Source organism: Arachis ipaensis, chromosome B02 (assembly GCF_000816755.2).
Source record: "Arachis ipaensis cultivar K30076 chromosome B02, Araip1.1, whole genome shotgun sequence".
Lineage (NCBI taxonomy): Eukaryota > Viridiplantae > Streptophyta > Magnoliopsida > Fabales > Fabaceae > Arachis > Arachis ipaensis.
In genome coordinates this window covers 62,341,734-62,362,602 of record NC_029786.2, presented here as the reverse complement: position 1 = coordinate 62,362,602, position 20,869 = coordinate 62,341,734, and the positions used below count along the sequence as shown (strand labels likewise).

The 20,869-nt window shown below is 37.3% G+C and overlaps 1 protein-coding gene across 1 annotated transcript; it reads left to right on the top strand.

Moving 5' to 3' along the window:
- LOC107627297 (ubiquitin carboxyl-terminal hydrolase 23-like) lies at positions 274-20,755 on the top strand. The gene is made up of 6 exons (XM_021116930.1): positions 274-424; positions 18,431-18,525; positions 18,763-18,996; positions 19,176-19,502; positions 19,702-19,803; positions 20,333-20,755. The coding sequence occupies exons 1-6, from the start codon at positions 274-276 to the stop codon at positions 20,753-20,755; spliced, it is 1,332 nt and encodes a 443-aa protein (XP_020972589.1).

Genomic DNA, 20,869 nt, shown 5'->3' with positions numbered 1-20,869 from the left:
CTAGAGCTAGTAGATAAGTCAACAGTATACCTCAGGGGTATGATTGAAAACCTTCTGGTCAAGGTGGACAATTTCATATACCCTGCAGATTTTGTGGTTCTAGATTCAGAAGGGGATGATGGTGACTCTATTATTCTGGGAAGGCCATTCTTGGCCACTGCTAGAGCTATCATAGACATAGAGGAAGGAGAATTAACTCTCAGAATGCATGATAAGAGTGTCACTCTGAAGGTGTTACCAGAAGCACAGTTTGGTAATGAGAAGAAAAACTATATGGAACTTGACAAGGAAGAATCTCAGTTAAAGGAAGAAAGCAACAAGGCAATTCACAACAACATTCCAAGGCAAAAGATTGTGCAAACTGATGAAGAAGTCCAAGAGAATATTAGAGTATTAGCCACTGAAAGGATGAAAGATCCCCAAGGTAAGCCTACGGCCAGAAATGAAAGGTCAACGAAAGAAAGGATAAAACGCAGAAACAAAACAAAAAGGGGTTGGAAGAACAGGAAGATTCCAACAGAGGGGCTTTCCAAAGGTGACAAAGTGCAATTAATATATCAACAACTGGGGAAATCACTCAACCAAATCTTGATTCGCTTGACTAAATCAACCACTAAACTAAAATTGCTCAATCCTTCAATCCCTGTGGGATTGACCTCACTCCCGTGAGTTATTATTACTTGATGCGACCCGGTGCACTTGCCGGTTAGATTTGGGTGTTTTGGAGAAATTCGTTTCTCTGCGAAAATATCCCATCAGTAGGGTGTCACGAAATTAATCTTGATTATTTGTGTTTGAGTTGTGTGAATGTTGTATAAATTGGCTGTGCTAAAAATTGGTTGCATATATGATTGATTCTTGGTGAAAATTTGGTGAAATTCTGATAAAATTTGATGAAATTCAAGCTTTAAAGTTCATGTTCTTGGGCAGCTGGAAAAATGAAACCCTAAGCTTAAATTGAGGTTCAATTTATGTTGAAATCATGTAGAAAAGATGGGGTTTTAGTGGCTGCAATTTTATTTTGAATTATGGTAAAAATCGGTTGCTGAAAAGACTGAAAAATTGGTAAAAACAGAGAAAGAATCTGAAGAATTTATGAAGAACATGAAGAATACTTTGAGTGTGATGAAGAACAATGAAGAACGGGCCTTAGATCTTAAAAAGGGCAAGGAAGTAAAATTTTTGGTGTTTTAGGGGTTGTTTGGTAATTTCTGAAAGTTAGGGTGGTAAAAGTAGAAATATTAAAAGTTACGGGTGGTAAAAAGTGAATTTTAAAGGTTAAAAGTAAAAGTAAGTTGATTTTCAAAAATTAATGATAAAATAATAAATAATAATAAAATATTAAATAATAATATTTAATTAAAAATAATATTTTAATAAAAATAATAAAATAATACGAAAACGGCAGTTTTCTGTAAAAGCTTTAGAAAGACAACTTTAAGTGCAGAATCTCATAATTACCTTCATAAAATACTTAGGGAGTGGTAATAACATGTTAGTGAGGCAAAGATAAAAGAAAGATAAAAATTTGAAGAAAAGATAAAAGTCGAAGAAAAGGTCTGTAAAGTTTTAATGACAGAAAAATAGACAGAGATTAGTGAACGAACTAGGGCAACATAGTTAGTTCTTGAGTTTCAACTAAGGTTAGGTATAATATGAAAAGTTAAACTATTTCAGTATAGACTTAATGAACCTATACTTGGAACAGACTATCTATTCATACCGAAATTTACATAAGCTTTAAATACACATGTTAAACAGAGAAAACACAGATAACAGAGTAACTAGAGAAAAGTAAAGAGATACAGAGAAAAGAGTAACAAGAGTAGAATAAAGGGATACAGAGAAAAGAGTAATCAGAACAGAGTAAAGAGATATAAGGAGAAAAGAGTAATATGATAAAGAGAATAGAGAACAAGTAAAGGGCCTGTTGAAAGGTCATTTGTTACATTAAGGCAACCCCAGAGATATCTATGTGTTCATCTGCTGCATTGTGGCAGTCAGATGGATGGTAGTACGACCACTGAGAATGCTTTCCTGGGATACCTTACTATAATGCTTTGCTATAAGACAGAGGTTGCTTACAGAGGTATCGAGATCAGTGTGCTCTTGTAAGACAGAGGTTGCTTACAGTGAGTGTGTTGGGCGTATATCGGCTAATAAGTTCCGCCCTGTAAGACAAAGGTTGCTTGCAGTGGATATTGCCAACAGGAAAGCCTTATCCAGACAGAGGTTGCTGGATAATGTCGCGAGCGGGTTAGTAACCGACAGATGAGCTCATTACCTGCGCTAGGGCTAGACATGCATTATACTTGGTTGCGCATTACCTTTGTTATGATTGTGGTATGAATGTATGCTTTCCTTGTTTGTATTCCATTCTCTGCGCTTGTGTTATTTTCTTGTATTCTTCTGTTTGTGTTCTGCTATCTGTTTTCTCTATCTTCTCTACTTATCTGTGTTTTCTAATTACTGCTTCTTTGTATTCTGCTAATAGTCTGATAAACAACATAGAATTAATGAACGTAACTAATAACCCCGACCCTACTAAGAACTCCCCAGTTCTTACCCCTTCTCTCTCCCTTCCCCCTTTAGATGGAGCAAGAGTATCCTTCCGTAGTTCGTTGATGATCGTTCCACAAAGAGGATTCCGCTCTAGATAGTCTTCTGAGTCTAGGGTGAATATCGTTCCCTGTTTATATGTATATACTGTGAGACTAGCCAATGTCTACACCCCGTTTGTTCTTGAACTTTAACTTAAATCCTGTGTACGAGACTCCTGTTGTGTGGCTACTTGATGAGGTACCAGAGAGATGTTATATGGCAATGTCTGATCATTCAAAGGAGTAGTAGATGATGTTCTACCTTTTGCTGATGTTCCACCTGACTTGATTTTTGAAGACTTAGAACGTACTTTCCCTCGCTTTAGTAGTTTAGAGGGACTAGGTGAGTATAGAGTCTAGGCTAGCCTAGGTGCCAGCTTAGGGACCTCTTGAATAGGTCAGGGCCTGGGATGTTGTATGTATATATATGTATATAGATATTATCTAGCTATATCTAGGGGTGTTCTAACTAAAAGTCTATACTCTAATAAAGGCTAAATCACCGAATGTTGTTGACTGCTTGTGATGTATTTATGTGTGGTTGTTTATAACTGTTTTATCTGTTATCAATTGTGAGTTGATTATGAATGATTCCATCTATTAATCCAAACATTTTCAAAAAAAAAAATACCCTGCAAGTTAACTACGTTTTTAACAACGAATCAGGCTCATATGATAAATAATAGATAATAATTAGGAAGACAAATTGGTAGCGCTCAGTTTCTGGTATTATCTAGACATATTGAAAATTGGGTCGTTACATTTAACGCCCAGCTGTTGTTTCTAGCTGGCGTTATGCCAGAAACTTCTTTGTCACTGGGCATTTTTCTGAACGCCCAGGATGCTGTAAATCTAGCGTTAAATGCCCATAAGCTGCTTCTTTCTGGAGTTTAACGCCCAGATGGCTATCTCTACTGGTGTTAAACGCCCAGTTGATGCTCCTTTTGGGCGTTTAACGCCCAAAACAGCTCTTACTGGCTTTTTCGCACCAGTGAGCTTCTTTTTGCTGTTTTGTGCTCTGAATCCTTCTGTAGCCCTGTGAACTTATGCAATTGATTCTTTACCTTGAAGATTATTAATATTGAACTTACTTAATTTAAAAATAAATAAAATGAAAAATAGAATAAAATAAAATAAAATAACAGAAAGAGTTTTGCTAATGGCTGGGTTGCCTCCTAGCAAGCGCTTCTTTATTGTCTTTAGCTGGACCTTGCTGAGCTTTTAATCTAGCTTCAGCCTTGAGCAATCTTGCTCAACATTGCCTTCAAGATAATGCTTGATTCGCTGTCCATTAACAATGAATTTCTTATTAGAATCAACGTTTTGAAGCTCCACATAGCCATATGGTGACACACTTGTAATCACATATGGTCCCCTCCACCGGGATTTTAGTTTCCTGGGGAATAGCCGGAGTCTAGAGTTAAACAGCAGGACCATTTGTCCTTGTTCAAAGACCCTAGATGACAACTTTCTGTCATGCCACCTTTTTGCTTTCTCTTTGTAAAGCTTGGCATTTTCGAAAGCAGTGAGTCTGAATTCCTCTAGCTCATTCAGCTGGAGCAATCTTTTTTCTCCAGCTAATTTGGCATCAAAGTTTAGGAATCTGGTTGCTCAGTAGGCTTTGTGCTCCAGTTCCACAGGCAGATGACAGGCCTTACCATACAAAAGCTAGTATAGAGAGGTCCCTATAGGAGTCTTGAATGCTGTTCTGTAGGCCCACAGAGCATCATCCAAGCTTCTTGCCCAATCCTTTCTACGGGTACTTACAATCCATTCCAGGATTTTTTTAGTTCTCTGTTAGAGACTTCAGCTTGCCCATTTGTCTGTGGATGATATGGAGTTTCCACCTTGTGGCTAATTCCATACCAGACTATGGCAGAGTAAAGCTGTTTGTTGCAGAAGTGGGTGCCCCATCACTGATTAGTACTCTAGGGACACCAAACCTACTGAAGATATGTTTCTGGAGGAACTTCAGCACTGTCTTAGTATCATTAGTGGGTGTGGCAATGGCCTCTACCCATTTGGATACATAGTCCACTGCAACCAGAATATAAGTGTTTGAGTATGATGGTGGGAAAGGCCCCATGAAGTCAATACCCCATACATCAAACAACTCAATCTCCAAGATTCCTTGTTGAGGCATGGCATAACCATGAGGCAGATTACCAGCTCTCTGGTAACTGTCACAGTTACGTACAAACTCTCGGAAATCTCTATAAAGGGTAGGCCAGTAGAAGCCACATTGGAGGACCTTGGTGGCTGTTCGCTCACCTCCAAAATGGCCTCTATATTGTGACCCATGGCAATGCCATAAGATCTTCTATGCTTCTTCTCTAGGCACACACCTTCGGATTATTCCGTCTGCACATCTTTTAAAAAGATAGGGTTCATCCCACAAGTAGTACTTTGCATCAGTAATTAATTTTTTCTTTTGTTGCCTGCTGTACTCCTTGGGTATAAACCTTGCAGCTTTATAGTTTACAATGTCTGCAAACCATGGTGTTTCCTGAAGGGCAAACAAATGCTCATCCGGAAAGGTTTCAGAGATCTCAATAGAGGGAAAGGACGCCCCTTCTACTGGCTCTATCCGGGACAGATGATCAGTCACTTGGTTTTCTGTCCCTTTTCTGTCGCTTATTTCTATATCAAACTCTTGCAGAAGTAATACCCATCTTATGAGCCTGGGTTTTGAATCCTGCTTTGTGAGTAGATATTTAAGAGCAGCATGGTCAGTGTACACAATCACTTTTGATCCTACCAAGTATGATCTAAACTTGTCAATGGCATAAACCACTGCAAGTAATTCTTTCTCTGTGGTTGTGTAATTTTTTTGGGCATCATTTAAAACACGGCTAGCATAATAAATGACATGCAGAAGCTTGTCATGCCTCTGCCCCAATACTGCACCAATGGCATGGTCACTGGCATCACACATTAGTTCGAATGGTAATGTCCAGTCTGGTGCATAAATAACTGGTGTTGTGACCAGATTAGCTTTCAGAGTTTCAAATGCCTGCAGACACTCTGTGTCAAACACAAAGGGCGTGTCAGCAGCTAGCAGGTTGCTTAGAGGTTTTGCAATTTTTGAAAAATCCTTTATAAACCTCCTATAGATTCCTGCATGCCCCAGAAAGCTTCTGATTGCCTTAACATTGGCAGGTGGTGATAATTTTTCAATTACCTCTACCTTAGCTTGATCCACCTCTATTCCCTTGTTCGAAATCTTGTGCCCAAGGACAATCCCTTCAGTCACCAACTCACCATAAAGTGACATTTTTCCCAGTTTAAAACCAGGTTAGTCTCTTGACATCTTTTCAGAACCAGTGTCAGGTGATCAAGACAGGAGCTGAATGAGTCTCCATATACTGAGAAGTCATCCATGAAAACTTCCAGAAATTTTTCCACCATATCAGAGAAAATAGAGAGCATGCATCTCTGAAAGGTTGCAAGTGCATTACACAGCCCAAATGGCATCCTTCTGTAGGCAAATACTTCAGATGGACATGTGAATGTTGTTTTCTCTTGATCCTGGGGATCTACTGTAATTTGGTTGTAGCCTGAATAGCCATCCAAAAAGTGATGCCCTTAAGGTCACTTATGGACCACCCAAGAGCTGTCTTGTGTGTCCTTAGCACTTGAAGTAGTGCTTCCTCTTCCTGTTAATTTAAAGCAGAGCTTATGATCACTGGAAAAGTGTCACTTTCTCCCAGAAATGCATATTTCAGGGATGGTGGTAATGGTTTGAGCTTGGGTTTAGGAGGTTTTTCCTCTTCCTGAGGAATTTCCAGAGGCTCTTTCAATTCCTCTGAATCCTCCAGATCAGGCTGAACATCTTTAAAGATATCTTCTAGCTCTGATTCGAGACTCTCAGCCATGTTGATCTCCTCTACCAAAGAGTCAATAAGATCAACTTTCATGCAGTCTTTCGGTGTGTCTGGATGCTGCATGGCTTTGACAGCATTCAACTTAAACTCATCCTCATTGACCCTTAGGGTTACTTCCCCCTTTTGGACATTAATGAGAGTTCGTCCAGTTGCTAGGAAAGGTCTTCCTAGAATGAGAGTAGCACTCTTGTGCTCTTCCATTTCCAGCACCACAAAGTCAGTGGGAAAGGCGAATGGCTCAACCCTGACAATCATGTCTTCAATCACGCCTAATGGGTATTTAATGGAGCCATCAGCAAGTTGGAGACATATCCGAGTTGGTTTGACTTCTTCAGTTAAACCAAGCTTTCTAATAGTGGATGCAGGTATTAGGTTGATGCTTGCCCCAAGATCACATAAAGCTGTCTTGGTGCAATCACCCTCTAATATGCATGGTATCATAAAGCTCCCGGGATCTTTAAGCTTTTCTGGGAAGCTCTTCAGAATGACTGCACTGCATTCCTCAGTGAGAAGAACTCTTTCAGTTTCTCTCCAATCCTTCTTATGACTCAAGATCTCTTTCATGAACTTGGCATAAGAAGGTATTTGCTCAAGTGCCTCTGCAAACGGAATCTTTATTTCAAGAGTCCTGAGGTAGTCTGCAAAGCGAGCAATTTGCTTATCCTGTTCCTCTTGGCGGAGTTTTTGAGGATAAGGCATCTTGGCTTTGTATTCCTCAACCTTGGTTGCTGCAGGTTTATTTCCTACAGAAATGGTTGGAGAAGCCTTTTTAGAGGGGTTGCTATCAGCACTTGTGTGTGTCTAATCCCTCACTGGCGTTTGAATGCCAGGGTTGGAAGTTTGATTAGCGTTGGATGCCAACTTCCTACCTATTTCTGGCGTTTGAACGCCAGAATTGAGCTTCCATTGGGCGTTTGACGCCAGCTCCTTGCCTGTTCCTAGCGTTTGAACACCAGAACTGCGCGTGGGTTGGGCGTTTAACGCCAACCTTGCATCCTTTTCTGGCATTTGAACGCCAGAGTTGTTCCTCTCTGGGCCCTTAATGTCCTCAGAGGGATTTTGGATTAATTTTTGCTCATCCTCTGTCAGTTGTTCTTTTCTTGGCTTTCTGCTGCTCTGAAGTGAGGTATTTAATGTTTTCCCATTTCTTAATTGAACTGCCTGGCACTCTTCTGTTATCTGCTTTGATAATTGCTGTTTTGTCTGATCCAATTATGCCTCCATATTTTTATTAGCATTTTTAGTGTCTTGTAGCATCTCCTTGAATTCTGCTAGCTGTTTTGTTAGAAAACACAATTGTTGATTGAGTTCAGCAACTTGTTCTGGAGGACCAAGTTCAGTAGACACTGCTTTGGCTTCTTCTTTTATGGAGGACTCACTGCTTATGTACAGATGCTGATTTCTGGCAACTATATCAATAAGCTCTTGAGCCTCTTCAATAGTTTTCCTCATGTGTATAGATCCACCAGCTGAGTGGTCTAAGGACATCTGAGCTCCTTCTGTAAGCCCATAGTAGAAGATGTCTAATTGCACCCACTCTGAAAACATTTCAGAGGGGCATTTCCTTAGCATCCATCTGTACCTCTCCCATGCATTATAAAAGGATTCGTCATCCTCTTGTTTAAAGCCTTGGATATCCAGCCTTAGCTGTGTCATCCTTTTTGGAGGGAAATATTGATTCAGAAATTTGTCTGATAACTATTTCCATGTCCTTATGCTTGCTGTGGGTTGGTTATTTAACCACCTTTTAGCTTGATCTTTTACAGCAAATAGAAACATTAACAGTCTGTATACATCCTGATCTACCTCCTTGTCACGTACTGTGTCAACAATTTGTAAGAATTGTGCCAGAAACTCAGTAGGTTCTTTCTGTGAAAGACCGGAATACTGGCAGTTTTGCTGTACCATGACAATAAGCTGAGGATTTAGCTCAAAACTGCCTGCCTTGATGGGGGTATACAGATACTACTCCCATATGCAACAGTAGTGGGATTAGCATATGATCCCAGAGTCCTTCTGGACTGTTCATTTCCACTTAGATCCATGATGGATAAAATGAAATTGATGTGAATTGTAAAGAAGATATATTTTTGTTTTTATTTTATTGAAGTAGAACAAACCAAATTATTAAGATAAATAAAAATAATAAGATAAAATAAAATAAAATAATTAGAAATTTAAAATGTAAATTTCGAAAACCAAGGGAAAAATAAATTTGAAAATGAGAATAATTACTTAATTGAGAAGATTTGAAAAACTCTGTATATGATTTTTGAAAAAGATTTTGAATTTTGAAAGGATTTGATTTTAAAATAAAAATTTGAATTTTTAAAAGTAATTTTCGAAAATTAAACTTAAATAAAGAGAAAAGATATTTTTGAATTTAATGAGGAAAGAGAAAAACAATAAAATGACACAGGACTTAAAGTTTTTAGATCTAATGCTCCTTATTTTCGAAAATTTTGGAGGGAAAACACCAAGGAATACCAAACTTAAAAATTTTAAGATCAAAACACAAGGAAGACACAAGAACACTTTGAAGACTCACAAGAACAACAAGAACATGAAGAAATAACACCAAACTTAAAATATGAAACTAAACTCAAACAAAAAAACTCAATTATTAGTTTATAAAAATTTTCGAAAAAATTTAAAAAGAGAAAATAAGGATTTTTAAAAAAATGTCAACCCGAAACAATAATATAAGACTCTAAACCAAAAAGAAAAATTTTTCCTAATCTAAGCAACAAAATAAACCGTCAGTTGTCCAAACTCGAATAATCCCTGGCAATGGCGCCAAAAACTTGGTGCACGAAATTGTGATTCACACTTTTCACAACTCCGTACCACTAACCAGCAAGTACACTGGGTCGTCCAAGTAATACCTTACGTGAGTAAGGGTCGATCCCACGGAGATTGTTGGCTTGAAGCAATCTATGGTTATCTTGTAAATCTTAGTCAAGAGATTAATTATGATTATCAGTCTGAATTGCGAAAAATAAAAGAGCATGAAATAAATACTTGTTATGCAGTAATGGAGAGTATGTTGGAGTTTTGGAGATGCTTTGTCTTCTGAATGTCTACTTTCCCCCTGTCTTCTTCTTCACGCATGCAAGGTTCCTCCTATGGCAAGCTGTGTGTTAGTGGATCACCGTTGTCAATGGCTACCATCCGTCCTCTCAATGAAAATGGTCCAGGTGTGCTGTCACCGCACGGCTAATCATCTGTCGGTTCTCACTCATGCTGGAATAGGATCCATTGATCCTTTTGTGTCTGTCACTACGCCCAACCCTTGTGAGTTTGAAGCTCGTCACAGTAATTCAATCCCTGAATCCTACTTGGAATACCACAGACAAGGTTTAGACTTTCCGGATTCTTAAGAACACTGCTAATGGATTCTAGCTTATACCACGAAGATTCTGATTAAGGAATCCAAGAGATACTCATTCAATCGAAGGTATAATGGAGGTGGTTGTCAATCACGCGTTCATAGGTTGAGAATGGTGATGAATGTCACGGGTCATCACAGCCATCATATTAAAGTGCGAATGAACATCTTAGATAGAAACAAGCGTGTTTGAATAGAAAACATAAATAATTGCATTAAGTCATCGAGAAATAGCAGAGCTCCTCACCCCAAACAATGGAGTTTAGAGACTCATGCCATCAAAGAGTACAAAGTTCGGATCTAAAATGTCATGAGGTACAAAATAAATCTCTAAAAGTTGTTTAAATACTAAACTAGTAACCTAGGTTTACAAAAAATGAATAAGCTATGATAGATAGTGTAGAAATCCACTTCTGGGGCCCACTTGGTGTGTGCTGGGGCTGAAACTTGAGCTTTACACGTGCCTAGGCTGTTTCTGGAGTTAAACACCAGGTTGTAACCTTTTTTGGGCGTTTAACTCCAACTTGTAACCTGTTTCTGGTGTTTAACGCCAGAATGCAACATGGAACTAGCGTTGAATGCCAGTTTACGTCATTTATCCTTGAGCAAAGTATGGACTATTATATATTGCTGGAAAGCCCTGGATGTCTACTTTCCAACGCAATTGAGAGCGCGCCATTTGGACTGCTGTAGCTCCAAAAAATCCATTTTGAGTGCAAGGAGGTCAGAATCCAACAACATCTGCAGTCCTTTTTCAGCCTGAATCAGATTTTTGCTCAATTCCCTCAATTTCAGCCAGAAAATACCTGAAATCACAGAAAAATACACAAACTCATAGTAAAGTCCAAAAATATGAATTTTTCCTAGAAACTAATAAAAATATACTAAAAACTAACTAAAACATACTAAAAACTACATGAAATTAACCCCAAAAAGTGTATAAAATATCCGTTCATCAGTGTTGAAATGGTGGTGGCTCTAGATATGGTTCGTATGGTGGTTGGTATGGTGGATATGGGTTAGGATCATATGGAGGTGTTTGGTGGTATGAGGCTCGTGAGTATGGTTGTTGAGGACTATGTTGAGGGAAAGGGTCATGTGTATGTGGTGGTTGTGGTTGACAATCACAATAAGGTCATCACACACATTAGATTGGTATGCATCAAGAGTTGGATTGTACCCATAAGAAACCGGAGGAGGTTGTTGCTAAGAAGGTTGTCCATAAGTTTAGGGCTCCTCCTACCTTTGATCTCCAAATCCTTGATGCAAATCCTCATTAAAGCTTCTATTTCCTACAACATAGTTTGAACCACACTCATAGCCAAAGTGATGAGAATTCATGGTGACAAGAGAAAATAAAAACAAAAACTAACAAGAAACAAAGAAAGCAAAGTCTTACAACTAACAACAACTAACAAAGAAGCAAAAGGCAAACATATTCACATATATATAATAGCCAATAATATAACACCATTGCAATTTTTCCGGTAACGGCGCCAAAAATTTGATGTAAAGAATTGTTGTCGGTCTAAAATTTCTCTTAATAGAAAAGGAAATTCGTTGCAAGTATAGTTCCAAACCAACAAATCATTCTCACATCAAATTTTAAAAGATTGGTTGTCACAAGTACAAACCCCAATGAAAATTAACCGAAGTATTTAAACCTCGGGTCGTCTCACAAGGAATTGCAATGAAGTGTTTAATTATTGGCTATGAAGGAACAAAGGGTTTGATTTATAAAAGGGACAAGAAAATAAATGACAAGAAAAGTAAAGTAAGCAAATAAAGAAAGCAATTAATAAGGAGAGACATTTATGGCAAGGATTGAGAATATACACTTTCTATCCTAGTCACTAATAACAATAATTAACAAGAGCTAATCCTATTTCGTCATCTCCAACATCAGAAGAAAATCAAATAGGACTAGTTAATCTCAATCCAAAATTGCTAATCAACTTACTAATTGAATTAGCAAGAGATTAGAGTCAATGGAAATAATATTAACTAATCACTCTAGATCACCAACATGAGTTGGGTATTCATGACTCAAGATCACCTAATTTATCTTTCTAAACCAAGAATGCTCAAAAAGTCTACTCTAACATCCAACCAAGCATTTTGTCAAACACTTAGAAGGCATAAAGGGAAAGCATAATAAATGTGCAAGAATAATAAAATCTAACAACTACCAATTGCAAGGAAACAATAATAACAACTCAAATCAACAATAAAAGAACATCAAACATGAATTGCATTAAAGAAAACCAAATCCAACATCAGCATTCATAAAACTAAAGAGAGGCATAAAAGGAAAATTAACACTGCAAACTAAGAGAATTAAGATGTAGGAACAAGAAATTACAAGAAAAACTAAAGGAAAACAAGAATTGAACCCTAGATCTAAGATGCAAAGTACCCTAAGAACCCTAATTCTAGAGAGAAGAGGGAGCTTCTCTCTCTAGAAACTAACATACATGATGCTAAGCTACAACTAATTGCTCCCCCTTTGCCCAAGCTTGAATTCTGCATGAAATAGCCTCAGGAATGAGTTGGATTTGGGCCTGGGCAGCTCAGAAATCGCCCCAGCGAATTCACTTTAAGTGAGTTACGTGCCGAGCGTCACGCGTGCGTGTGGACGATGCGTGCGTGTCGCTGGCCAAAACTCCCACTCACGCGTAGGTGTGGATGACGTATACGCGTGGCCCTCAATTCTCCAAATGCTCATTTCTTCATGAATTCTCCACTTTGCATGCTTTTCTCTTCACTTCTTCCATCCAATACTTGCCTTGTGAATCTGAAATCACTCAACAAACATATCAAGGCATCGAATGGAATTAAAGTGAATTAAATTTAGCTATTTTAAGGCCCAAAAAGTATGTTTTTACACTTAAGTACAAATTAAGAGAGAATTACAAAATCATGCTAATTCATTGAATAAATGTGAGAAAAGTTGATAAAATCCCCTAAATTAAGCACAAGATAAACCACAAAATTGGGGTTTATCACGTACGCGAGAATGACAAGTTTTGAAATCTCGCATACGCGGCACTAGTTCGCGTATGCGACACCCTATTTTGGCTGAAATGAAATTTGTGTGCTTTCGATCATTCCTCTAGATTTTTTTTAAACCCTGTTGTAAGTCTAAAGCCAGTGTACCAGAAGGTAGAGGGTTAAGGATGAAATTTAATGGGTTGAGATAACAAATTGAAGAGTAAAGATTATGATGTATGGTATTCCGAGATGATGATGAAGAGGACGTGAATTATGTGAATAAATATATTTATGAATGATGAGACTTTGAGAGATGATTTATGGCGATGATGATATTGATTGATTATGATAGTGACTTTGGACGGAGTGAGATAAGATTAAGAATGAAATGGATAAAAAGACAATGATTGTGATAAGTGTGGCAAGGATGGTGGTCGATCCCGCTTGTTTATGAGTTCTCGCTAGGTGCATGTGACAGGGCACGTATTTTCTCTAATAGTGACAGGGCACATATTCCCTCTAATGGTGACAGGGCACGTATTTTCTCTAATTGTAATAGGGCACTCTCCCTCTAATGGCCAGCTGATGTGCTGAGGTGTTAGTGCACAACAGAGAGACAATGTTCAGGTTAGCTACTGGGCATGTCGGATTATTACTATATAACCAACAGATGAGACTCATCGGCCATAGGGCAGACATGCATCATATGCACTTGTATGTTTTGTTTGAGTATGCATTTGTTTTGGCTTGCCTATTTGCTTAACTGTAATTAACTGCTACTTGACCTAATTGTTGTATCTATTTTCATATTTGTGTTTTTCTTGTTTGTCTTGTTTGTGTTTGTTTTCTGAGAGATCCCTTATGCTAGTGGAGGAGAAGCTGAGGGTTGTTCCACTTGGTGAATTGGAGGTCTGCAGATAACCGGAAACGAAGAGTTAAATTAGGATCCTTAGACATGGTCACCATAATTCTGGTTTAGTGAAAATTCTAGGATTTGGTTTGAATTGTTGTAGTTTTGGAATGTCTCTGGCTTTTCGGGACATTATTTATTATCTATACGAGCACCTTTACCATATTGAGAACCTCTGGTTCACATTCCATACATATTCTACTTCTTTCTGATGTAGGACATGAGGCACCTTGCTGAGCGTGCTGGAGACTCTTTAGGAGCAAAGAACTACTCTTAGGGATTTTGAACTTTATATTTTGTATATGTATATATGTAGTATTCTCTACTATGTGTAAACTTGTATTTTGTCCCTCTTAGAGGTTGATTTTGGAGAACCAAAATCTGTATTTATGTTTTTGTGTGTGTGTGTGTGTGTGTGTGTGTGTATATATATATATATATTCTCTAGCCGGCCTTTACTTCACAGGTCGAGTCTGGAGCTTACTATAAGTATCTTGTTGGAACTGTTTATGTATGTGTATATTTTAACTCTTCTACTCTCCGTTTTTCCGCTTTATAATCTTCACATTTCAAGTGCAATGCAGTTTCTGTTTGTTCTGTTTATCCTTTGTTCAAGGCCCTTAGTTAAAATTATTCTTCATATATATACATAAGTACATATTTTGTCTTTTAGATATCATAATACCTCACCACGTCTGATTTATGACATAAAGCTCTATGTAGTAGGGTGTTACACTTTCGAACACTTTCATTCATGAACCCATTGGTTAGGCAAAAACCTCCTATGAGTCTATTAGTCCATTGATCTCCAAACATTCATTGCTAAATTGATTAAGGTACTTCCTTGTGGATTCATCTAGTCGTTAGGTGATGCCCAATAGGCTGATTGGGTCTCGTGTGATGAATTGTACTAGGAAATTTTTTGAGATGTCGAGGAAAACATGAGATGTAGCTGTTAGGTAAGACATTGAACCATTTGATGGCTAGGCTAGCTAGGGTTACTGGGAAGGCTCGACATTGGACGGCGTCTACCACTCCCTCGAGGTTCATCCTTGCCTCAAAAGCAATTTTGTGTTCCTGGGGTCTTTTGTGCTGTCATACTTCATGTTGGTCGGTTTGTCAAAATCCTTTGGCAACCTGACCTTTAGGACCTTGTCAGTAATGGGGTGGCTCCCATCAACATGTTTTTACTCCTTCTTCACTTGGAGTCTTTTTGGTAGTTCTCACCATCGTTGTTTTGGTGGTGGTTTTATTCTTGCGATCAACTGTGATCCCTGTGACTTTTGAGCCTTTGATTTGGGGATCTCGCCATGTCCCCATTTCTAGAAGTAGTTCTGGATATCGCCTTGCTTGAGTATTTCAGTGCATAGTGCTCATTGGTGGCTACTTGTTCCTCTAGTGTTTCTACCTGATGGCGAAGTTCTTAGATTATGTGGTTCGTATTTTCTCCTAAACCGCCAAAAATTTTATCATGTGTAATAGATGTTTGTTATGAGACTATAATAAGTACAGAAATATTATACTAATTTAGTTTTCTATTTATTTCCAATTGCAAGTAAAGTCTATATGATTTTTGAAATTTATTTGAGAATATTAACAAAATAATTTAAATAAAATTGTAGCTTAAGGATTTGGATATGTTGAATTTGGTGTTCATTAGAGAAAATTAAGAAATTAAAAAATGTTTCTATGAGATATGTTTAAAATAATTATGTAATAGATTCAATATAATGTTATAATAGCCTGATTTTTCATAAAATAATTTGGAAAATTTTTTGCAATTGAAATTTGCAAAAACTGTGTATCACAGTTTGGCTCTATTTAACGAGAGGCTCCTATCAAAAATAAAAATATCTTCAATTATTATTCACACAAAAATATTATATTAGTGAATAATAAAAGAGCTTTTTTGAACCACATATTTACCAAGTTCAAATTCAATGGTATGAAATTTTTACTGGTATTCTTTGCTCTAATAAACTATACCAAAATATTTTAGAGATATTTTGAAATTGAAATATCTATTATATCAGTGTTATAAACATTAGTATATGAACCAAATGACCAGATAAAGTAAAAACATAGACTCAAATAAGTACCACACATGGTAATTATCCTTTTAGGATAAATCTTGGCCATTTAGTTTATTCTTCTTCTCACTTAAACTCATGGCCACTCTCTTTCTCGTTATCATCATTATTTTCTTTTTATCGTCTTGTAAGAACAAGAGAGAGAAAGCTATGTTCATCCCATCTTTGATCTTGATTCATGAAAAATTCAAGACTTTGATTCCAACTTTCCTCCGATCAATCAATTCCTCCGATCATTCTCTTCACATCCATACTAATTTCTTGAAGGTTTGTCAACAAAATCCATATAAGGTTCAACCATGATGGTTTATCAAGGGTAATCCATTTCTAAAAATTTTTTATTTATGAACCATGATGGATTTGAGTAATAGTTTGGTTAGAGTTTATGTTCCTTATAAGTCATACAAAACCCTAAACATGTGATTTTTGTTGAAGAAATTGAATATTGCGAGTATATTTGATGATGTATGAATGTTTAGAATGAATTATAAATGTATAGATTGCACTATCAATTAGAGACATTTGAAAATGTTATGATTATGTTTAAGACATTTGGGATGAATTCTAGATATTGAAAGAAAATTTCTAAGAATATGTTCTAAAAAATGGCAAATTATAGATATTCAAAGGAATTTCACTACAAGAAAAAAGGTCTATGGCCACGCTTTTTTTTGCCACGCTTTAAAAGTGTGGCCAAAAGTGGTCAATGGCCACGCTTTTATGAGGGTGGCGATTGAATAGAGATTCGGCCACGTTTTTTCTCGCCACGCTTCAAAAGCGTGGCGAAAAGGGTCAACGGCCACGCTTTTGGAAGGGCGGCAATTGATTAGAGATACGGCCACGTTTTTTTTTTGCCACGCTTTAAAAGTGTGGCCATAGAGAGAAACAGGGACGTTTCAAAAGCGGGCAACAGAATTTCATTACGGACACGGTTACGAAGCGTGGCCATATCCTGGCCCTCTATTGGCACGCTTTTGAAGCGTGGCCAAAAGGTTTTTGAAAAATAAAACCCTAATAATAAGCCCAAAGAAAGCTTCGGGACTACTCTCTCACTCTCAACTCGATCTTACGCTGTCACTCTCAACTCCCATCTCTCAACCCTGGAAGAGCTCAGATCCCCGCCGTCACCAACACTGTCCTCGCTGCGCCATTAGCCTCCCCTCTGCCTCGTCTCCTCCTCGTCACTAGGGTCGCCCTCGTTTACCTCGTCACTAGCGTTGTCCTCCTCGCCGATCTCCTCTGCATCGTCAGTGTCGTCTTCTCTGCTCTCCTTCCTTGTAGTTTCGCCTTCCTTACCACCATGCCCTAACCCTCACCATTGCCTTCCTTGTCATCGCGCTGCTACATCCCCCCACTACGCCTCCACCGCACATCCGCCTCGCATCTGCTACATCCCTCGTTCGTGTAGGACTCGCCCCTGCTTCATTAAATTTGTGGCAGACATCTTTCCGCTTCTTCAGGTATGATTTTTTTTCTTTTTGTATTTATAGAAGAATTCTTGATGATGCTAATTTTGAGAATTAGATGGTAATGTCTTGCTGTAAATTTAGTATTTAATTCCATGATTTGATGTTGTTGCTTAGAGAAATATTATTTGAGACTTAAAATTTGAGGGTAACATGACCCAAAAAGAAAAATAAAAAAATAGACTTAGTTCTGGACTCTGCAAATTGGTGTCGCTGTAAAACATCATGTGTTGAACATCAATGAATGCTTCTCTTGCCTTGTTATGGCTATTAAATATGAGACAAGTTGAAAGCATTGAAAATGTGAAATTCGTTTGACAGCTTCTTTATGCCCTTCTTTCGCTCCCAATAGATATTTTCTTGAGCATGAGGGTGTTATTTTAATGTCTATTAGCACTGGTTTAGGTTTGCTGTCACAATAGATTGAATGATGAATTGATAATATTTTCAGATTTATGCTGGTTCCTTCTTTGCCATTCCCCTTGTCCGATGGTTTTTTATTAGGAAGAGGAATGCTGACATTGAAAAGAGAAATAAAATTAGGAAGCAGTGTTCAAAAGTACTCGAATTACCTGACCCTTCACTGAGACAGAAGGTATGGTTATTCATTTTGCTCCCATGTAGTTTTAGGAAGGTATGTTAATTAATTTAATTTGAAGACTAACATGGGTATTTTTATCAAGCCTAGTAGTATATTTATCATTGCATGAAACCGGTAAAAAATACACAAGCAAGCAATAATGAAAGCATACAAGAATTGATCTTGCCTGATTATAAATTAGAAAAAATATTAGAATTTCTAATAGAGGGAAGATAATAGAATTAACATTATACGTACACAATTTGTTATTAATTATTGGAAGGGAAAGGTAAAAGGAAGAAATTTGAAGTACAATTTAATTAGTTAGAATTTCTAATGAAATGTGCATTAGCATAAATTGTCATTCAAATTAGTTGGAATGGAAATATGAAACTTTTATCTCATATTTCCCGAGTGGTGAGATGAGGAGATGGTGCTTCTATAGTTTTGGAAAACGGGCTTGCATGTGAAGGAAATCATTACTGTGTTGAGTATCTTATTATGTTTTACCATAATTGTAGGCCATGTTACTGGATTTTGTGCTCTATGTGCAATACAGAATCATGTAAGTCGTGCACTGCATGCATCTGGAAGAACATTATCCCCCGAGGATCTGGTTGGGAATCTGCGGTGTATCCTTATGTTTTGAGTTGTTTGTTTATGGATAAGCAGTTAAGAATGTTTCTTTTATTTTTCACCTTCATGTTTCTTTTTGGGAAATTTGATAAGGATTAGGTTGCCTTCCTAAAATATCCTGTTGCACTGTGTGTTTGTTCCTTTACTTGGTTTTTGAACTAAGTATATGGAAATAAACTCTTGTCTTAGGCATACTTGATGTGCTATAATTTGTTAGCCTAGTAGTATCACTTATTTTCATATTAGCGTGAAATTTATACTTCCTGACCTTAGATCAGGTATATCACGAAATTTCCAAAATACAAGGCAGGAGGATGCACATGAGTATATGGTCAACTTACTTGAGTCAATGCATAAATGCTGCCTGCCTTCTGGTGTACCAAGTGAATCACCTAGTGCTTATGAGAAAAGTTTTGTTCATAAAATATTTGGTGGTCATCTGCGAAGTCAGGTTAGATTTCTTGACTACTGGTTTATTTTTTGTGAGCGAGGTCATTACTAATTGAGTTTAGAAATGGTCTGGTAAATATGTAACCCATAAATTGTGATCTGTATAGAACAATATTGCTCTATAATTTTTTCCCCTGTAATGACTGATTGTCGTATACTTATGTGGTTGCTTTCTCTTAGGTGAAATGTCAGCAGTGTTCCTTTTGCTCCAACAAGTTTGATCCATTCTTAGATCTAAGTCTCGAAATTTTCAAGGCAGAATCATTGCAGAAAGCACTTGCAAATTTCACTGCTGCAGAATGGTTGGATGGAGGGGAGAGGCAATACAATTGTCAAAGATGCAAGCAGAAAGTTTGGGCTCTGAAACAGCTTACAGTTCATAAGGCACCTTATGTGCTAACTATTCACTTAAAGCGATTCCATGTGCACAATCCTGGACAGAAGATTAAAAAGAAGGTTTGGTTTGACTGTGCTCTGGACCTAAAACCTTTTGTCAGTGGCTCATATGTAAGTTGTTCTTTTTTGCTAAGTTTTTGTGGGCATAAAATATCTCACCTTGTTAGAATTTCTTTTTTAGATGAAATAAGTAAATCATGTTACTTTATATATCTTTTGCTAAAAGGAGATCCCTCTGTTTCTCATTGAAAATATTTACTCTGCCGATTGAGTACCTTTAATCTGTGTATAAGTTTCTTCTTTTTAGCAGGAAGGAGATGTGAAGTATTCTCTCTATGGGGTTTTGGTTCATTCTGGTTCTAGCACTCATTCTGGACATTATTACTGCTATGTCCCCACATCAAATGACGTGGTATATCTTGGATGACAATAGGGTATTGCAAATTTCTATCTCTTTTTCTTCTGGTATTGTTTTTTTCTGTTCTTTCATCTATTTGGGTGGGACGAAAGAGCATATAGTGTCTCTAGACTGGAGGAACTAAAGAAAAATTAAAGTATAAATCTTGTCTCGCAGAACTAGAACTTGAATAGCATCATTACTTTTTAAAAGATCTATCTCCTCTTGTGCTCTGTTTTTAATATTCAAAAGTTATTGTCTTCTCACTGATTATTGAAAATCAATAAACGCTGAGCATTAGAATCTTCAGCAGAAACTCTGAATATATCCAATTGCATGAGTCAGGTTGTGCATGCTGATAATAAATAAGTACTAGTTCTTTTATTCACGTAAATTTGATGAATTAATAAATATAAGCTACGGAGATGTCTAGAAAAAATTGCGAATTGCTGTTTTGGTGAATGTTGTTTGGAGCTACTATCAATCATATATGAACATTGTGTCATTGAATTGCCATTTTAACCCATTCGCACTAATGCATCAGGTATACAATGTCAGTGAGCAAGAAGTGTTAAATCGGCAGGCATACATGCTATTTTATGTTCGTGATAGAAAAAATATTGTTTCTAGGAAATCTGTTGATATTATTAAGAAGGAGAACGGAAATATGGATTCTGCTGCAGCAAACCAAGTATTGAAGGGACTTTTCAATGGTCTGGCAGAAAATAAATCTTGTGAATCTTCTTTAAATGCTCAAGCTCAGATAAAAATGTCAAATTTTGACTCATCAGTTGTTTCCTTTACGAAGTACAGTCTGGTTCAGCAAAAAAGTTGCCCTTCATTAGCAGGAAGCTTTGTTCAAAATAAAAAACCTATATCTGATCCTTTTCCAAGGAGCAGCCACACAAAGGATCACAAGGAGGGCTCTCCATTGTTGGCTCAAAGCACGAATGCTTGTCGACACTAGATAATTCAAGAAAGGAGAACTGTCTCCCTAGTTGTGTGAAAAGTTTTTAGTTTTGGAATTTAAACTCCGAGATTTATTTTGTATTTGAGTATTATTTTTTAATATATAAAACAA

Excerpts from the sequence above, each read along its gene's own strand:
- LOC107627297 (XM_021116930.1), top strand. The coding sequence starts at position 274 with ATGGAACTTGACAAGGAAGAATCTCAGTTAAAGGAAGAAAGCAACAAG. Across the intron at positions 18,997-19,175 it reads GTGGTCATCTGCGAAGTCAG|GTGAAATGTCAGCAGTGTTC; the intron begins GTTAGATTTCTT and ends GCTTTCTCTTAG. Across the intron at positions 19,804-20,332 it reads TCCCCACATCAAATGACGTG|GTATACAATGTCAGTGAGCA; the intron begins GTATATCTTGGA and ends CTAATGCATCAG.